The sequence below is a fragment of the Anomaloglossus baeobatrachus genome, chromosome 4 (assembly GCF_048569485.1).
Source record: "Anomaloglossus baeobatrachus isolate aAnoBae1 chromosome 4, aAnoBae1.hap1, whole genome shotgun sequence".
Lineage (NCBI taxonomy): Eukaryota > Metazoa > Chordata > Amphibia > Anura > Aromobatidae > Anomaloglossus > Anomaloglossus baeobatrachus.
The window spans coordinates 683,238,397-683,259,515 of NC_134356.1; the positions used below are offsets into that span (position 1 = coordinate 683,238,397).

General features: G+C 43.2%; 1 protein-coding gene across 1 annotated transcript in view; it reads left to right on the plus strand.

Annotated features, from left to right (window-relative positions):
* The window catches only part of SLC25A11 (solute carrier family 25 member 11), a 48,801-nt gene that overhangs the window by 23,976 nt on the left and 3,706 nt on the right, over window positions 1–21,119 (plus strand). Inside the window, exon 7 of the mRNA XM_075346720.1 lies at window positions 857–908. Coding sequence (XP_075202835.1) covers window positions 857–908 — 52 coding nt within the window. The remainder of the gene's footprint in view (window positions 1–856; window positions 909–21,119) is intronic.

Genomic DNA, 21,119 nt, shown 5'->3' on the forward strand with positions numbered 1-21,119 from the left:
TCTGCTTCACCTCAATTGAGAGTCCCTTAGACCGCATGTTGTCTGGTCACAGCAACAGCTTCCTAATGCAAAACCACACACCTGTAATCAACCCCAGACCTTTTAACTACTTCATTGATTACAGGTTAACGAGGGAGACACCTTCAGAGTTAATTGCAGCCCTTAGAGTCCCTTGTCCAATTACTTTTGGTCCCTTGAAAAAGAGGAGGCTATGCATTACAGAGCTATGATTCCTAAACCCTTTCTCCGATTTGGATGTGAAAACTCTCATATTGCAGCTGGGAGTGTGCACTTTCAGCCCATATTATATATAGAATTGTATTTCTGAACATGTTTTTGTAAACAGCTAAAATAACAAAACTTGTGTCACTGTCCAAATATTTCTGGACCTAACTGTATATACTCAGCCTGATAATTCCTGTATAGCACTGTATGTATAGACTCAGCCTGATAGCGCCAGTATAGCACTGTATGTATAGACTCAGCCTGATAGCGCCAGTATAGCCCTGTATGTATAGAATCAGCCTGATAGCGCCAGTATAGCACTGTATGTATAGAATCAGCCTGATAGTGCCAGTATAGCACTGTATGTATAGAATCAGCCTGATAGTGCCAGTATAGCACTGTATGTATAGAATCAGCATGATAGTGCCAGTATAGCACTGTATGTATAGAATCAGCCTGATAGTGCCAGTATAGCACTGTATGTATAGAATCAGACTGATAGCGCCAGTATAGCACTGGCTTTAGGTTATATAGGAGCATCCTGGTAATTGTTTCCCCTTATAGGGCCGGTGCAGGGCAGGGGCTGTGAGGTGTGGGGTGTCCCTGCAATAACCTCTCTCCCCGTCCACAGGATACAGAACATGCGCATGATCGACGGGAAACCGGAGTACAAGAACGGACTGGTGAGTGCAACCAACGAGGAGCCGAGCGCGGGGCAAAGGACAAACCAGCAGTGTACAGACCATCCCCAGCCAGCGGTGACCTCTGTCTACTGTCACCCTGTGCTATACTCCAGAGCTGCACTCACTATTCTGCTGGAGCAGTCACTGTGTACATACATTACATTACTGATCCTGAGTTACCTCCTGTATTATACTCCAGAGCTGCACTCACTATTCTGCTGGAGCAGTCACTGTGTACATACATTACATTACTGATCCTGAGTTACCTCCTGTATTATACTCCAGAGCTGCACTCACTATTCTGCTGGTGCAGTCACTGTGTACATACATTACATTACTGATCCTGAGTTACCTCCTGTATTATACTCCAGAGCTGCACTCACTATTCTGCTGGAGCAGTCACTGTGTACATACATTACATTACTGATCCGGAGTTACCTCCTGTATTATACTCCAGAGCTGCACTCACTATTCTGCTGGAGCAGTCACTGTGTACATACATTACTGATCCTCAGTTACCTCCTGTATTATACTCCACAGCTGCACTCACTATTCTGCTGGTGCAGTCACTGTGTATATACATTACATTACTTATCCTGAGTTACCTCCTGTATTATATATACTCCAGAGCTGCACTCACTATTCTGCTGGTGCAGTCACTGTGTACATACATTACATTACTGATCCTGAGTTACCTCCTGTATTATACTCCAGAGCTGCACTCACTATTCTGCTGGAGCAGTCACTGTGTACATACATTACTGATCCTGAGTTACCTCCTGTATTATACTCCACAGCTGCACTCACTATTCTGCTGGTGCAGTCACTGTGTACATACATTATATTACTGATCCTGAGTTACCTACTGTATTATACTCCAGAGCTGCACTCACTATTCTGCTGGTGCAGTCACTGTGTACATACATTACATTACTGATCCTGAGTTACCTCCTGTATTATCCTCCAGAGCTGCACTCACTATTCTGCTGGTGCAGTCACTGTGTACATACATTACTGATCCTGAGTTACCTCCTGTATTATACTCCAGAGCTGCACTCACTATTCTGCTGGTGCAGTCACTGTGTATATACATTACATTACTGATCCTGAGTTACCTCCTGTATTATCCTCCAGAGCTGCACTCACTATTCTGCTGGTGCAGTCACTGTGTACATACATTACTGATCCTGAGTTACCTCCTGTATTATACTCTAGAGCTGCACTCACTATTCTGCTGGTGCAGTCACTGTGTACATACATTACATTACTGATCCTGAGTTACCTCTTGTATTATACTCTAGAGCTGCACTCACTATTCTGCTGGTGCAGTCACTGTGTACATACATTACATTACTGATCCTGAGTTACCTCCTGTATTATATATGCTCCAGAGCTGCACTCACTATTCTGCTGGTGCAGTCACTGTGTACATACATTACATTACTGATCCTGAGTTACCTCCTGTATTATACTCCAGAGCTGCACTCACTATTCTGCTGGTGCAGTCACTGCGTACATACATTACATTACTGATCCCGAGTTACCTCCTGTATTATACTCCAGAGCTGCACTCACTATTCTGCTGGTGCAGTCACTGTGTACATACATTACTGATCCTGAGTTACCTCCTGTATTATACTTCACAGCTGCACTCACTATTCTGCTGCTGCAGTCACTGTGTACATACATTACATTACTAATCCTGAGTTACCTCCTGTATTATACTCCAGAGCTGCACTCACTATTCTGCTGGTGCAGTCACTGTGTATATACATTACATTACTGATCCTGAGTTACCTCCTGTATTATACTCCAGATCTGCACTCACTATTCTGCTGGTGCAGTCACTGTGTACATACATTACATTACTGATCCCGAGTTACCTCCTGTATTATACTCCAGAGCTGCACTCACTATTCTGCTGGTGCAGTTACTGTGTACATACATTACTGATCCTGTATTATACTCCAGAGCTGCACTCACTATTCTGCTGGTGCAGTCACTGTGTACATACATTACATTACTGATCCTGAGTTACCTCCTGTATTATACTCCAGAGCTGCACTCACTATTCTGCTGATGCAGTCACTGTGTACATACATTACTGATCCTGTATTATACTCCAGAGCTGCACTCACTATTCTGCTGGTGCACTCACTGTGTACATACATTACTGATCCTGCATTATACTCCAGAGCTGCACTCACTATTCTGCTGGTGCAGTCACTGTGTATATACATTACATTACTGATCCTGAGTTACCTCCTGTATTATACTCCAGAGCTGCACTCACTATTCTGCTGGTGCAGTCACTGTGTACATACATTACATTACTGATCCTGAGTTACCTTCTGTATTATACTCCAGAGCTGCACTCACTATTCTGCTGGTGCAGTCACTGTGTACGTACATTACTGATCCTGAGTTACCTCCTGTATTATCCTCCAGAGCTGCACTCACTATTCTGCTGGTGCAGTCACTGTGTACATACATTACATTACTGATCCTGAGTTACCTCCTGTATTATACTGCAGAGCTGCACTCACTATTCTGCTGGTGCAGTCACTGTGTACATACATTACATACTGATCCTGAGTTACCTCCTGTATTATACTCCAGAGCTGCACTCACTATTCTGCTGGTGCAGTCACTATGTACATACATTACATTACTGATCCTGAGTTACCTCCTGTATTATACTCCAGAGCTGCACTCACTATTCTGCTGGTGCAGTCACTATGTACATACATTACATTACTGATCCTGAGTTACCTCCTGTATTATACTCCAGAGCTGCACACACTATTCTGCTGGTGCAGTCACTGTGTACATACATTACATTACTGATCCTGAGTTACCTCCTGTATTATATATACTCCAGAGCTGCACTCACTATTCTGCTGGTGCAGTCACTGTGTATATACATTACATTACTGATCCTGAGTTACCTCCTGTATTATACTCCAGAGCTGCACTCACTATTCTGCTGGTGCAGTCACTGTGTACATACATTACATTACTGATCCTGAGTTACCTTCTGTATTATACTCCAGAGCTGCACTCACTATTCTGCTGGTGCAGTCACTGCGTACATACATTACATTACTGATCCCGAGTTACCTCCTGTATTATACTCCAGAGCTGCACTCACTATTCTGCTGGTGCAGTCACTGTGTATATACATTACATTACTGATCCTGAGTTACCTCCTGTATTATACTCCAGAGCTGCACTCACTATTCTGCTGGTGCAGTCACTGTGTATATACATTACATTACTGATCCTGAGTTACCTCCTGTATTATACTTCACAGCTGCACTCACTATTCTGCTGCTGCAGTCACTGTGTACATACATTACATTACTGATCCTGAGTTACCTCCTGTATTATACTCCAGAGCTGCACTCACTATTCTGCTGATGCAGTCACTGTGTACATACATTACTGATCCTGTATTAAACTCCAGAGCTGCACTCACTATTCTGCTGGTGCAGTCACTGTGTATATACATTACATTACTGATCCTGAGTTACCTCCTGTGTTATACTCCAGAGCTGCACTCACTATTCTGCTGGTGCAGTCTCTGTGTACATACATTACATTACTGATCCTGAGTTACCTCCTGTATTATACTTCAGAGCTGCACTCACTATTCTGCTGGTGCAGTCTCTGTGTACATACATTACATTACTGATCCTGAGTTACCTTCTATATTATACTCCAGAGCTGCACTCACTATTCTGCTGGTGCAGTCATTGTGTACATACATTACATTACTGATCCTGAGTTACCTCCTGTGTTATACTCCAGAGCTGCACTCACTATTCTGCTGGTGCAGTCACTGTGAACATACATTACTGATCCTGTATTATACTCCAGAGCTGCACTCACTATTCTGCTGGTGCAGTCACTGTGTACATACATTACATTACTGATCCTGAGTTACCTTCTGTATTATACTCCAGAGCTGCACTCACTATTCTGCTGGTGCACTCACTGTGTACATACATTACTGATCCTGCATTATACTCCAGAGCTGCACTCACTATTCTGCTGGTGCAGTCACTGTGTATATACATTACATTACTGATCCTGAGTTACCTCCTGTATTATACTCCAGAGCTGCACTCACTATTCTGCTGGTGCAGTAACTGTGTACATACATTACTGATCCTGAGTTACCTCCTGTATTATACTCCAGAGCTGCACTCACTATTCTGCTGGTGCACTCGCTGTGTACGTACATTACATTACTGATCTTGAGTTACCTTCTGTATTCTACTCCACAGCTGCACTCACTATTCTGCTGGTGCAGTCTCTGTGTACATACATTACATTACTGATCCTGAGTTACCTTCTGTATTATACTGCAGAGCTGCACTCACTATTCTGCTGGTGCAGTCATTGTGTATGTACATTACATTACTGATCCTGAGTTACCTCCTGTATTATACTCCAGAGCTGCACACACTATTCTGCTGCTGCAGTCACTGTGTACATACATTACATTACTGATCCTGAGTTACCTCCTGTATTATACTCCAGAGCTGCACTCACTATTCTGCTGATGCAGTCACTGTGTACATACATTACTGATCCTGTATTAAACTCCAGAGCTGCACTCACTATTCTGCTGGTGCAGTCACTGTGTATATACATTACATTACTGATCCTGAGTTACCTCCTGTGTTATACTCCAGAGCTGCACTCACTATTCTGCTGGTGCAGTCTCTGTGTACATACATTACATTACTGATCCTGAGTTACCTCCTGTATTATACTTCAGAGCTGCACTCACTATTCTGCTGGTGCAGTCTCTGTGTACATACATTACATTACTGATCCTGAGTTACCTTCTATATTATACTCCAGAGCTGCACTCACTATTCTGCTGGTGCAGTCATTGTGTACATACATTACATTACTGATCCTGAGTTACCTCCTGTGTTATACTCCAGAGCTGCACTCACTATTCTGCTGCTGCAGTCACTGCGTACATACATTACATTACTGATCCTGAGTTACCTCCTGTATTATACTCCAGAGCTGCACTCACTATTTTGCTGGTGCAGTCTCTGTGTACATATATTACATTACTGATCCTGAGTTACCTCCTGTATTATACTCCAGAGCTGCACTCACTATTCTGCTGGTGCAGTCACTGTGTACATACATTACATTACTGATCCTGAGTTACCTCCTGTATTATACTTCAGAGCTGCACTCACTATTCTGCTGGTGCAGTCACTGTGTACATACATTACATTACTGATCCTGAGTTACCTCCTGTATTATACTTCAGAGCTGCACTCACTATTCTGCTGGTGCAGTCTCTGTGTACATACATTACATTACTGATCCTGAGTTACCTCCTGTATTATACTCCAGAGCTGCACTCACTATTCTGCTGGTGCAGTCTCTGTGTACATACATTACATTACTGATCCTGAGTTACCTTCTGTATTATACTCCAGAGCTGCACTCACTATTCTGCTGGTGCAGTCATTGTGTATGTACATTACATTACTGATCCTGAGTTACCTCCTGTATTATACTCTAGAGCTGCACACACTATTCTGCTGGTGCAGTCACTGTGCACATACATTACATTACTGATCCTGAGTTACCTCCTGTATTATACTCCAGAGCTGCACTCACTATTCTGCTGGTGCAGTAACTGTGTACATACATTACTGATCCTGAGTTACCTCCTGTATTATACTCCAGAGCTGCACTCACTATTCTGCTGGTGCACTCGCTGTGTACGTACATTACATTACTGATCCTGAGTTACCTTCTGTATTATACTCCACAGCTGCACTCACTATTCTGCTGGTGCACTCGCTGTGTACGTACATTACATTACTGATCCTGAGTTACCTTCTGTATTATACTGCAGAGCTGCACTCACTATTCTGCTGGTGCAGTCATTGTGTATGTACATTACATTACTGATCCTGAGTTACCTCCTGTATTATACTCCAGAGCTGCACACACTATTCTGCTGGTGCAGTCACTGTGTACATACATTACATTACTGATCCTGAGTTACCTTCTGTATTATACTCCAGAGCTGCACTCACTATTCTGCTGGTGCACTCACTGTGTACATACATTACTGATCCTGCATTATACTCCAGAGCTGCACTCACTATTCTGCTGGTGCAGTCACTGTGTATATACATTACATTACTGATCCTGAGTTACCTCCTGTATTATACTCTAGAGCTGCACACACTATTCTGCTGGTGCAGTCACTGTGCACATACATTACATTACTGATCCTGAGTTACCTCCTGTATTATACTCCAGAGCTGCACTCACTATTCTGCTGGTGCAGTAACTGTGTACATACATTACTGATCCTGAGTTACCTCCTGTATTATACTCCAGAGCTGCACTCACTATTCTGCTGGTGCACTCGCTGTGTACGTACATTACATTACTGATCCTGAGTTACCTTCTGTATTATACTCCACAGCTGCACTCACTATTCTGCTGGTGCAGTCTCTGTGTACATACATTACATTACTGATCCTGAGTTACCTCCTGTATTATACTCCAGAGCTGCACACACTATTCTGCTGGTGCAGTCACTGTGTACATACATTACATTACTGATCCTGAGTTACCTCCTTTATTATCCTCCAGAGCTGCACTCACTATTCTGCTGGTGCAGTCACTGCCTACATACATTACATTACTGATCCCGAGTTACCTCCTGTATTATACTCCAGAGCTGCACTCACTATTCTGCTGGTGCAGTCACTGTGAACATACATTACTGATCCTGTATTATACTCCAGAGCTGCACTCACTATTCTGCTGGTGCAGTCACTGTGTACATACATTACATTACTGATCCTGAGTTACCTTCTGTATTATACTCCAGAGCTGCACTCACTATTCTGCTGGTGCAGTCACTGTGTACATACATTACTGATCCTGTATTATACTCCAGAGCTGCACTCACTATTCTGCTGGTGCAGTCACTGTGTACATACATTACATTACTGATCCTGAGTTACCTCCTGTATTATACTCCAGAGCTGCACTCACTATTCTGCTGGTGCAGTCACTGTGTATATACATTACATTACTGATCCTGAGTTACCTCCTGTATTATACTCCAGAGCTGCACTCACTATTCTGCTGGTGCACTCACTGTGTACATACATTACTGATCCTGCATTATACTCCAGAGCTGCACTCACTATTCTGCTGGTGCAGTCACTGTGTATATACATTACATTACTGATCCTGAGTTACCTCCTGTATTATACTTCACAGCTGCACTCACTATTCTGCTGCTGCAGTCACTGTGTACATACATTACATTACTGATCCTGAGTTACCTCCTGTATTATACTCCAGAGCTGCACTCACTATTCTGCTGGTGCAGTCACTGTGTATATACATTTCATTACTGATCCTGAGTTACCTCCTGTATTATACTTCACAGCTGCACTCACTATTCTGCTGCTGCAGTCACTGTGTACATACATTACATTACTGATCCTGAGTTACCTCCTGTATTATACTCCAGAGCTGCACTCACTATTCTGCTGGTGCAGTCACTGTGTACATACATTACTGATCCTGAGTTACCTCCTGTATTATCCTCCAGAGCTGCACTCACTATTCTGCTGGTGCAGTCACTGTGTACATACATTACATTACTGATCCTGAGTTACCTCCTGTATTATATATACTCCAGAGCTGCACTCACTATTCTGCTGGTGCAGTCACTGTGTATATACATTACATTACTTATCCTGAGTTACCTCCTGTATTATATATACTCCTGAGCTGCACTCACTATTCTGCTGGTGCAGTCACTGTGTACATACATTACTGATCCTGAGTTACCTTCTGTATTATACTCCACAGCTGCACTCACTATTCTGCTGGTGCAGTCTCTGTGTACATACATTACATTACTGATCCTGAGTTACCTTCTGTATTATACTCCAGAGCTGCACTCACTATTCTGCTGGTGCAGTCACTGTGTACATACATTACATTACTGATCCTGAGTTACCTCCTGTATTATACTCCAGAGCTGCACTCACTATTCTGCTGGTGCAGTTACTGCGTACATACATTATATTACTGATCCTGAGTTACCTCATGTATTATACTCCAGAGCTGCACTCACTATTCTGCTGATGCAGTCACTGTGTACATACAGTACTGATCCTGTATTATACTCCAGAGCTGCACTCACTATTCTGCTGGTGCAGTCACTGTGTACATACATTACATTACTGATCCTGAGTTACCTCCTGTATTATACTCCAGAGCTGCACTCACTATTCTGCTGGTGCAGTCACTGTGTATATACATTACATTACTGATCCTGAGTTACCTCCTGTATTATACTCCAGAGCTGCACTCACTATTCTGCTGGTGCACTCACTGTGTACATACATTACTGATCCTGCATTATACTCCAGAGCTGCACTCACTATTCTGCTGGTGCAGTCACTGTGTATATACATTACATTACTGATCCTGAGTTACCTCCTGTATTATACTACAGAGCTGCACTCACTATTCTGCTGGTGCAGTCACTGTGTATATACATTACATTACTGATCCTGAGTTACCTCCTGTATTATACTTCACAGCTGCACTCACTATTCTGCTGCTGCAGTCACTGTGTACATACATTACATTACTGATCCTGAGTTACCTCCTGTATTATACTCCAGAGCTGCACTCACTATTCTGCTGGTGCAGTCACTGTGTACATACATTACATTACTAATCCTGAGTTACCTCCTGTATTATACTCCAGAGCTGCACTCACTATTCTGCTGGTGCAGTCACTGTGTATATACATTACATTACTGATCCTGAGTTACCTTCTGTATTATACTCCAGAGCTGCACTCACTATTCTGCTGCTGCAGTCACTGCGTACATACATTATATTACTGATCCTGAGTTACCTCATGTATTATACTCCAGAGCTGCACTCACTATTCTGCTGATGCAGTCACTGTGTACATACATTACTGATCCTGTATTATACTCCAGAGCTGCACTCACTATTCTGCTGGTGCAGTCACTGTGTACATACATTACATTACTGATCCTGAGTTACCTTCTGTATTATACTCCACAGCTGCACTCACTATTCTGCTGGTGCAGTCACTGTGTACATACATTACTGATCCTGTATTATACTCCACAGCTGCACTCACTATTCTGCTGGTGCAGTCACTGTGTACATACATTACATTACTGATCCTGAGTTACCTCCTGTATTATACTCCAGAGCTGCACTCACTATTCTGCTGGTGCAGTCACTGTGTATATACATTACATTACTGATCCTTAGTTACCTCCTGTATTATACTCCAGAGCTGCACTCACTATTCTGCTGGTGCAGTCACTGTGTACATACATTACTGATCCTGAGTTACCTCCTGTATTATCCTCCAGAGCTGCACTCACTATTCTGCTGGTGCAGTCACTGTGTACATACATTACATTACTGATCCTGAGTTACCTCCTGTATTATATATACTCCAGAGCTGCACTCACTATTCTGCTGGTGCAGTCACTGTGTATATACATTACATTACTTATCCTGAGTTACCTCCTGTATTATATATACTCCTGAGCTGCACTCACTATTCTGCTGGTGCAGTCACTGTGTACATACATTACTGATCCTGAGTTACCTTCTGTATTATACTCCACAGCTGCACTCTCTATTCTGCTGGTGCAGTCTCAGTGTACATACATTACATTACTGATCCTGAGTTACCTTCTGTATTATACTCCAGAGCTGCACTCACTATTCTGCTGGTGCAGTCACTGTGTACATACATTACATTACTGATCCTGAGTTACCTCCTGTATTATACTCCAGAGCTGCACTCACTATTCTGCTGGTGCAGTCACTGTGTACATACATTACATTACTGATCCTGAGTTACCTCCTGTATTATACTCCACAGCTGCACTCACTATTCTGCTGGTGCAGTCACTGTGTACATACATTACTGATCCTGTATTATACTCCAGAGCTGCACTCACTATTCTGCTGGTGCAGTCACTGTGTACATACATTACATTACTGATCCTGAGTTACCTCCTGTATTATCCTCCAGAGCTGCACTCACTATTCTGCTGGTGCAGTCACTGTGTATATACATTACATTACTGATCCTGAGTTACCTCCTGTATTATACTCCAGAGCTGCACTCACTATTCTGCTGGTGCAGTCACTGTGTACATACATTACTGATCCTGAGTTACCTCCTGTATTATCCTCCAGAGCTGCACTCACTATTCTGCTGGTGCAGTCACTGTGTACATACATTACATTACTGATCCTGAGTTACCTCCTGTATTATATATACTCCAGAGCTGCACTCACTATTCTGCTGGTGCAGTCACTGTGTACATACATTACATTACTGATCCTGAGTTACCTTCTGTATTATACTCCAGAGCTGCACTCACTATTCTGCTGGTGCAGTCACTGTGTACATACATTACATTACTGATCCTGAGTTACCTCCTGTATTATACTCCAGAGCTGCACTCACTATTCTGCTGGTGCAGTCACTGTGTACATACATTACATTACTGATCCTGAGTTACCTCCTGTATTATGCTCCAGAGCTGCACTCACTATTCTGCTGGTGCAGTCACTGTGTACATACATTACATTACTGATCCTGAGTTACCTTCTGTATTATACTCCAGAGCTGCACTCACTATTCTGCTGATGCAGTCACTGTGTACATACATTACTGATCCTGTATTATACTCCAGAGCTGCACTCACTATTCTGCTGGTGCAGTCACTGTGTACATACATTACATTACTGATCCTGAGCTACCTCCTGTATTTTACTCCAGAGCTGCACTCACTATTCTGCTGGTGCAGTCACTGTGTACATTACTGATCCTGCATTATACTCCAGAGCTGCACTCACTATTCTGCTGGTGCAGTCACTGTGTACATACATTACATTACTGATCCTGAGTTACCTCCTGTATTATATATACTCCAGAGCTGCACTCACTATTCTGCTGGTGCAGTCACTGTGTACATACATTACTGATCCTGTATTATACTCCAGAGCTGCACTCACTATTCTGCTGGTGCAGTCACTGTGTACATACATTACATTACTGATCCTGAGTTACCTTCTGTATTATACTCCAGAGCTGCACTCACTATTCTGCTGGTGCAGTCACTGTGTACATACATTACTGATCCTGAGCTACCTCCTGTATTTTACTCCAGAGCTGCACTCACTATTCTGCTGGTGCAGTCACTGTGTATATACATTACATTACTGATCCTGAGTTACCTCCTGTATTATACTTCACAGCTGCACTCACTATTCTTCTGCTGCAGTCACTGTGTACATACATTACATTACTGATCCTGAGTTACCTCCTGTATTATACTCCAGAGCTGCACTCACTATTCTGCTGGTGCAGTCACTGTGTACATACATTACTGATCCTGAGTTACCTCCTGTATTATCCTCCAGAGCTGCACTCACTATTCTGCTGGTGCAGTCACTGTGTACATACATTACATTACTGATCCTGAGTTACCTCCTGTATTATATATACTCCAGAGCTGCACTCACTATTCTGCTGGTGCATGCACTGTGTATATACATTACATTTCTGATCCTGAGTTACCTCCTGTATTATACTCCAGAGCTGCATTCACTATTCTGCTGGTGCAGTCACTGTGTACATACATTACATTACTGATCCTGAGTTACCTACTGTATTATACTCCAGAGCTGCACTCACTATTCTGCTGGTGCAGTCACTATGTACATACATTACATTACTGATCCTGAGTTACCTCCTGTATTATACTCCAGAGCTGCACTCACTATTCTGCTGGTGCAGTCACTGTGTACATACATTACTGATCCTGAGTTACCTCCTGTATTTTACTCCAGAGCTGCACTCACTATTCTGCTGGTGCAGTCACTGTGTACATACATTACATTACTGATCCTGAGCTACCTCCTGTATTTTACTCCAGAGCTGCACTCACTATTCTGCTGGTGCAGTCACTGTGTACATACATTACTGATCCTGTATTATACTCCAGAGCTGCACTCACTATTCTGCTGGTGCAGTCACTGTGTACATACATTACTGATCCTGTATTATACTCCAGAGCTGCACTCACTATTCTGCTGGAGCAGTCACTGTGTACATACATTACTGATCCTGAGTTACCTCCTGTATTATACTCCAGAGCTGCACTCACTATTCTGCTGGTGCAGTCACTGTGTATATACATTACATTACTGATCCTGAGTTACCTCCTGTATTATACTTCACAGCTGCACTCACTATTCTGCTGGTGCAGTCACTGTGTACATACATTACTGATCCTGTATTATACTCCGGAGCTGCACTCACTATTCTGCTGGTGCAGTCACTGTGTACATACATTACTGATCCTGAGTTACCTCCTGTATTATACTCCAGAGCTGCGCTCACTATTTTGCTGGTGCAGTCACTGTGTACATACATTACATTACTGATCCGGAGCTACCTCCTGTATTTTACTCCAGAGCTGCACTCACTATTCTGCTGGTGCAGTCACTGTGTATATACATTACATTACTGATCCTGAGTTACCTCCTGTATTATACTCCACAGCTGCACTCACTATTCTGCTGGTGCAGTCACTGTGTACATACATTACATTACTGATCCTGAGTTACCTCCTGTATTATACTCCAGAGCTGCACTCACTGTTCTGCTGGTGCAGTCACTGTGCACATACATTACATTACTGATCCTGTATTATACTCCAGAGCTGCACTCACTATTCTGCTGGTGCAGTCACTGTGTACATACATTACATTACTGATCCTGAGTCACCTCCTGTATTATACTCCAGAGCTGCACTCACTATTCTGCTGGTGCAGTCACTGTGTATATACATTACATTACTGATCCTGAGTTACCTCCTGTATTATACTCCAGAGCTGCACTCACTATTCTGCTGGTGCAGTCACTGTGTACATACATTACATTACTGATCCTGAGTTAACTCCTGTATTATTCTCCAGAGCTGCACTCACTATTCTGCTGGTGCAGTCACTGTGTACATACATTACATTACTGATCCTGAGTTACCTCCTGTATTATATATACTCCAGAGCTGCACTCACTATTCTGCTGGTGCAGTCACTGTGTACATACATTACTGATCCTGAGTTACCTCCTGTATTATACTCCAGAGCTGCACTCACTATTCTGCTGCTGCAGTCACTGTGTACATACATTACTGATCCTGAGTTACATCCTGTATTATACTCCAGAGCTGCACTCACTATTCTACTGCTGCAGTCACTGTGTACATACATTACATTACTGATCCTGAGTTACCTCCTGTATTATACTCCAGAGCTGCACTCACTATTCTGCTGGTGCAGTCACTGTGTACATACATTACATTACTGATCCTGAGTTACCTCCTGTATTATACTCCAGAGCTGCACTCACTATTCTGCTGATGCAGTCACTGTGTACATACATTACATTACTGATCCTGAGTTACCTCCTGTATTATAAATACTCCAGAGCTGCACTCACTATTCTGCTGGTGCAGTCACTGTGTACATACATTACTGATCCTGCATTATACTCCAGAGCTGCACTCACTATTCTACTGCTGCAGTCACTGTGTACATACATTACATTACTGATCCTGAGTTACCTCCTGTATTATACTCCAGAGCTGCACTCACTATTCTGCTGATGCAGTCACTGTGTACATACATTACATTACTGATCCTGAGTTACCTCCTGTATTATACTCCACAGCTGCACTCACTATTCTGCTGGTGCAGTCACTGTGTACATACATTACATTACTGATCCTGAGTTACCTCCTGTATTATACTCCACAGCTGCACTCACTATTCTGCTGGTGCAGTCACTGTGTACATACATTACATTACTGATCCTGAGTTACCTCCTGTATTATATATACTCCAGAGCTGCACTCACTATTCTGCTGATGCAGTCACTGTGTACATACATTACATTACTGATCCTGAGTTACCTCCTGTATTATACTCCACAGCTGCACTCACTATTCTGCTGGTGCAGTCACTGTGTACATACATTACATTACTGATCCTGAGTTACCTCCTGTATTATATATACTCCAGAGCTGCACTCACTATTCTGCTGGTGCAGTCACTGTGTACATACATTACTGATCCTGCATTATACTCCAGAGCTGCACTCACTATTCTGCTGATGCAGTCACTGTGTACATACATTACATTACTGATCCTGAGTTACCTCCTGTATTATACTCCACAGCTGCACTCACTATTCTGCTGGTGCAGTCACTGTGTACATACATTACATTACTGATCCTGAGTTACCTCCTGTATTATACTCCAGAGCTGCACTCACTATTCTGCTGATGCAGTCACTGTGTACATACATTACATTACTGATCCTGAGTTACCTCCTGTATTATACTCCAGAGCTGCACTCACTATTCTGCTGGTGCAGTCACTGTGTACATACATTATTGATCCTGTATTATACTCCAGAGCTGCACTCACTATTCTGCTGGAGCAGTCACTGTGTACATACATTACTGATCCTGAGTTACCTCCTGTATTATACTCCAGAGCTGCACTCACTATTCTGCTGGTGCAGTCACTGTGCACATACTTTACATTACTGATCCTGAGTTACCTCCTGTATTATATATACTCCAGAGCTGCACTCACTATTCTGCTGGTGCAGTCACTGTGTACATACATTACTGATCCTGAGTTACCTCCTGTATTATACTCCAGAGCTGCACTTACTATTCTGCTGGTGCAGTCACTGTGTACATACATTACTGATCCTGTATTATACTCCAGAGCTGCACTCACCATTCTGCTGGTGCAGTCACTGTGTACATACATTACATTACTGATCCTGAGTTACCTTCTGTATTATACTCCAGAGCTGCACTCACTATTCTGCTGGTGCAGTAACTGTGTACATACATTACTGATCCTGAGTTACCTCCTGTATTATACTCCAGAGCTGCACTCACTATTCTGCTGGTGCAGTCACTGCGTACAGACATTACTGATCCTGTATTATACTCCAGAGCTGCACTCACTATTCTGCTGGTGCAGTGACTGTGTTTATACATTACATTACTGATCCTGAGTTACCTCCTGTATTATATATACTCCAGAGCTGCACTCACTATTCTGCTGGTGCAGTCACTGTGTACATACATTACATTACTGATCCTGAGCTACCTCCTGTATTATACTCCAGAGCTGCACTCACTATTCTGCTGGTGCAGTCACTGTATACATACATTACATTACTGATCCTGAGTTACCTCCTTTATTATACTCCAGAGCTGCACTCACTATTCTGCTGGTGCAGTCACTGTGTACATACATTACATTACTGATCCTGAGTTACCTCCTGTATTAAATACTCCAGAGCTGCACTCACTATTCTGCTGGTGCAGTCACTGTGTACATACATTACATTACTGATCCTGAGCTACCTCCTGTATTTTACTCCAGAGCTGCACTCACTATTCTGCTGGTGCAGTCACTGTGTACATACATCACAATACTGATCCTGAGTTACCTCCTGTATTATACTCCAGAGCTGCACTCACTATTCTGCTGATGCAGTCACTGTGTACATACATTACATTACTGATCCTGAGTTACCTCCTGTATTATACTCCAGAGCTGCACTCACTATTCTGCTGATGCAGTCACTGTGTACATACATTACATTACTGATCCTGAGTTACCTCCTGTATTATACTCCAGAGCTGCACTCACTATTCTGCTGATGCAGTCACTGTGTACATACATTACATTACTGATCCTGAGTTACCTCCTTTATTATACTCCAGAGCTGCACTCACTATTCTGCTGGTGCAGTCACTGTGTACATACATTACATTACTGATCCTGAGTTACCTCCTGTATTATACCCCAGAGCTGCACTCACTATTCTGCTGGTGCAGTCACTGTGTACATACATTACATTACTGATCCTGAGCTACCTCCTGTATTTTACTCCAGAGCTGCACTCACTATTCTGCTGGTGCAGTCACTGTGTACATACATTACATTACTGATCCTGAGCTACCTCCTGTATTTTACTCCAGAGCTGCACTCACTATTCTGCTGGTGCAGTCATTGTGTACATACATTACATTACTGATCCTGAGCTACCTCCTGTATTTTACTCCAGAGCTGCACTCACTATTCTGCTGGTGCAGTCACTGTGTACATACATCACAATACTGATCCTGAGTTACCTCCTGTATTATACTCCAGAGCTGCACTCACTATTCTGCTGATGCAGTCACTGTGTACATACATTACATTACTGATCCTGAGTTACCTCCTTTATTATACTCCAGAGCTGCACTCACTATTCTGCTGGTGCAGTCACTGTGTACATACATTACATTACTGATCCTGAGTTACCTCCTGTATTATACCCCAGAGCTGCACTCACTATTCTGCTGGTGCAGTCACTGTGTACATACATTACATTACTGATCCTGAGCTACCTCCTGTATTTTACTCCAGAGCTGCACTCACTATTCTGCTGGTGCAGTCACTGTGTACATACATTACATTACTGATCCTGAGCTACCTCCTGTATTTTACTCCAGAGCTGCACTCACTATTCTACTGGTGCAGTCACTGTGTACATACATTACTTATCCTGTATTATACTCCAGAGCTGCACTCACTATTCTGCTGGTGCAGTCACTGTGTACATACATTACATTACTGATCCTGAGTTACCTCCTGTATTATACTCCAGAGCTGCACTCACTATTCTGCAGCTGCAGTCACTGTGTACATACATTACATTACTGATCCTGAGTTACCTCCTGTATTATACTCCGGAGCTGCGCTCACTCTTCTGCTGGTGCAGTCACTGTGTACATACATTACATTACTGATCCTGTATTGTACTCCAGAGCTGCAATCTCTCTTCTGCTGGTGCAGTCACCGTGTACATACATTACATTACTGATCCTGTATTATATTCCAGAGCTGCACTCACTATTCTGCTGGTGCAGTCACTGTGTACATACATTACATTACTGATCCTGTATTATACTCCAGAGCTGCACTCACTATTCTGCTGCTGCAGTCACTGTGTACATACATTACTGATCCTGTATTATTCTCCAGAGCTGCACTCACTATTCTGCTGGTGCAGTCACTGTGTACATACATTACATTACTGATCCTGAGCTACCTCCTGTATTATAGTCCAGAGCTGCACTCACTATTCTGCTGCTGCAGTCACTGTGTACATACATTACATTACTGATCCTGAGTTACCTCCTGTATTATACTCCAGAGCTGCGCTCACTATTCTGCTGCTGCAGTCACTGTGTACATACATTACATTACTGATCCTGAGTTACATCCTGTATTATACTCCAGAGCTGCACTCACTATTCTGCTGGTGCAGTCACTGTGTACATACATTACATTACTGATCCTGAGTTACCTCCTGTATTATACTCCAGAGCTGCACTCACTCTTCTGCTGGTGCAGTCACCGTGTACATACATTACATTACTGATCCTGTATTATACTCCAGAGCTGCCCTTACTCTTCTGCTGGTGCAGTCACTGTGTACATACATTACTGATCCTGTATTATACTCCGGAGCTGCGCTCACTATTCTGCTGGTGCAGTCACTGTGTACAGTACATTACTGATCCTGTATTATACTCCGGAGCTGCGCTCACTATTCTGCTGGTGCAGTCACTGTGTACATACATTACTGATCCTGTATTATACTCTGGAGCTGCGCTCACTATTCTGCTGGTGCAGTCACTGTGTACATACATTACTGATCCTGTATTATACTCCGGAGCTGCGTTCTCTCTTCTGCTGGCGCAGTCACCGTGTACATACATTACATTACTGATTCTTTATTATAATCCGGAGCTGCGCTCAATATTCTGCTGGTGCAGTCACTGTGTACATACATTACATTACTGATCCTGAGTTACCTCCTGTATTTTTCTCCGGAGCTGCACTCACTATTCTGCTGGTGCAGTCACTGTGTACATACATTACATTACTGATCCTGAGTTACCTCCTGTATTATACTCCAGAGCTGCACTCACTATTCTGCTGGTGCAGTCACTGTGTATATACATTACATTACTGATCCTGAGTTACCTCTTGTGTTATACTCCGGAGCTGCACTCACTATTCTGCTGGCGCAGTCACTGTGTACATACAGCACTGATCCTGTATTATACTCCAGAGCTGCACTCACTATTCTGCTGGTGCACTCACTGTGTACATACAGCACTGATCCTGTATTATACTCCAGAGCTGCACTCACTATTCTGCTGTTGCAGTCACTGTGTACATACATTACATTACTGATCCTGAGTTACCTCCTGTATTATTCTCCAGAGCTGCACTCACTCTTCTGCTGGTGCAGTCACTATGTACATACAGTACTTATCCTGTATTATACTCCGGAGCTGCGCTCTCTCTTCTGCTGGTGCAGTCACTATGTACATACATTTCTTATCCTGTATTATACTCCGGAGCTGCGGTCTCTCTTCTGCTGGTGCAGTCACCATGTACATACATTACATTACTGATCCTGTATTATACTCCGGAGCTGCGCTCTCTCTTCTGCTGCTGCAGTCACCGTGTACATACATTACTGATCCTGTATTATACTCCGGAGCTGCGCTCTCTCTTCTGCTGCTGCAGTCACCGTGTACATTACATTACTGATTCTGTATTATACTCCGGAGCTGCGCTCTCTCTTCTGCTGCTGCAGTCACCGTGTATATACATTACTGATTCTGTATTATATTCCGGAGCTGCGCTCTCTCTTCTGCTGCTGCAGTCACCGTGTACATACATTACTGATTCTGTATTATATTCCGGAGCTGCGCTCTCTCTTCTGCTGCTGCAGTCACTGTGTACATACATTACTGATCCTGTATTATACTCCGGAGCTGCGTTCTCTCTTCTGCTGGCGCAGTCACCGTGTACATACATTACATTACTGATTCTTTATTATAATCCGGAGCTGCGCTCAATATTCTGCTGGTGCAGTCACTGTGTACATACATTACATTACTGATCCTGAGTTACCTCCTGTATTTTTCTCCGGAGCTGCACTCACTATTCTGCTGGTGCAGTCACTGTGTACATACATTACATTACTGATCCTGAGTTACCTCCTGTATTATACTCCAGAGCTGCACTCACTATTCTGCTGGTGCAGTCACTGTGTATATACATTACATTACTGATCCTGAGTTACCTCTTGTGTTATACTCCGGAGCTGCACTCACTATTCTGCTGGCGCAGTCACTGTGTACATACAGCACTGATCCTGTATTATACTCCAGAGCTGCACTCACTATTCTGCTGGTGCACTCACTGTGTACATACAGCACTGATCCTGTATTATACTCCAGAGCTGCACTCACTATTCTGCTGTTGCAGTCACTGTGTACATACATTACATTACTGATCCCGAGTTACCTCCTGTATTATTCTCCAGAGCTGCACTCACTCTTCTGCTGGTGCAGTCACTATGTACATACAGTACTTATCCTGTATTATACTCCGGAGCTGCGCTCTCTCTTCTGCTGGTGCAGTCACTATGTACATACATTTCTTATCCTGTATTATACTCCGGAGCTGCGGTCTCTCTTCTGCTGGTGCAGTCACCATGTACATACATTACATTACTGATCCTGTATTATACTCCGGAGCTGCGCTCTCTCTTCTGCTGCTGCAGTCACCGTGTACATACATTACTGATCCTGTATTATACTCCGGAGCTGCGCTCTCTCTTCTGCTGCTGCAGTCACCGTGTACATTACATTACTGATTCTGTATTATACTCCGGAGCTGCGCTCTCTCTTCTGCTGCTGCAGTCACCGTGTATATACATTACTGATTCTGTATTATATTCCGGAGCTGCGCTCTCTCTTCTGCTGCTGCAGTCACCGTGTACATACATTACTGATTCTGTATTATACTCCGGAGCTGCGCTCTCTCTTCTGCTGCTGCAGTCACCGTGTACATACATTACTGATTCTGTATTATACTCCGGAGCTGCGCTCTCTCTTCTGCTGCTGCAGTCACCGTGTACATTACATTACTGATCCTGTA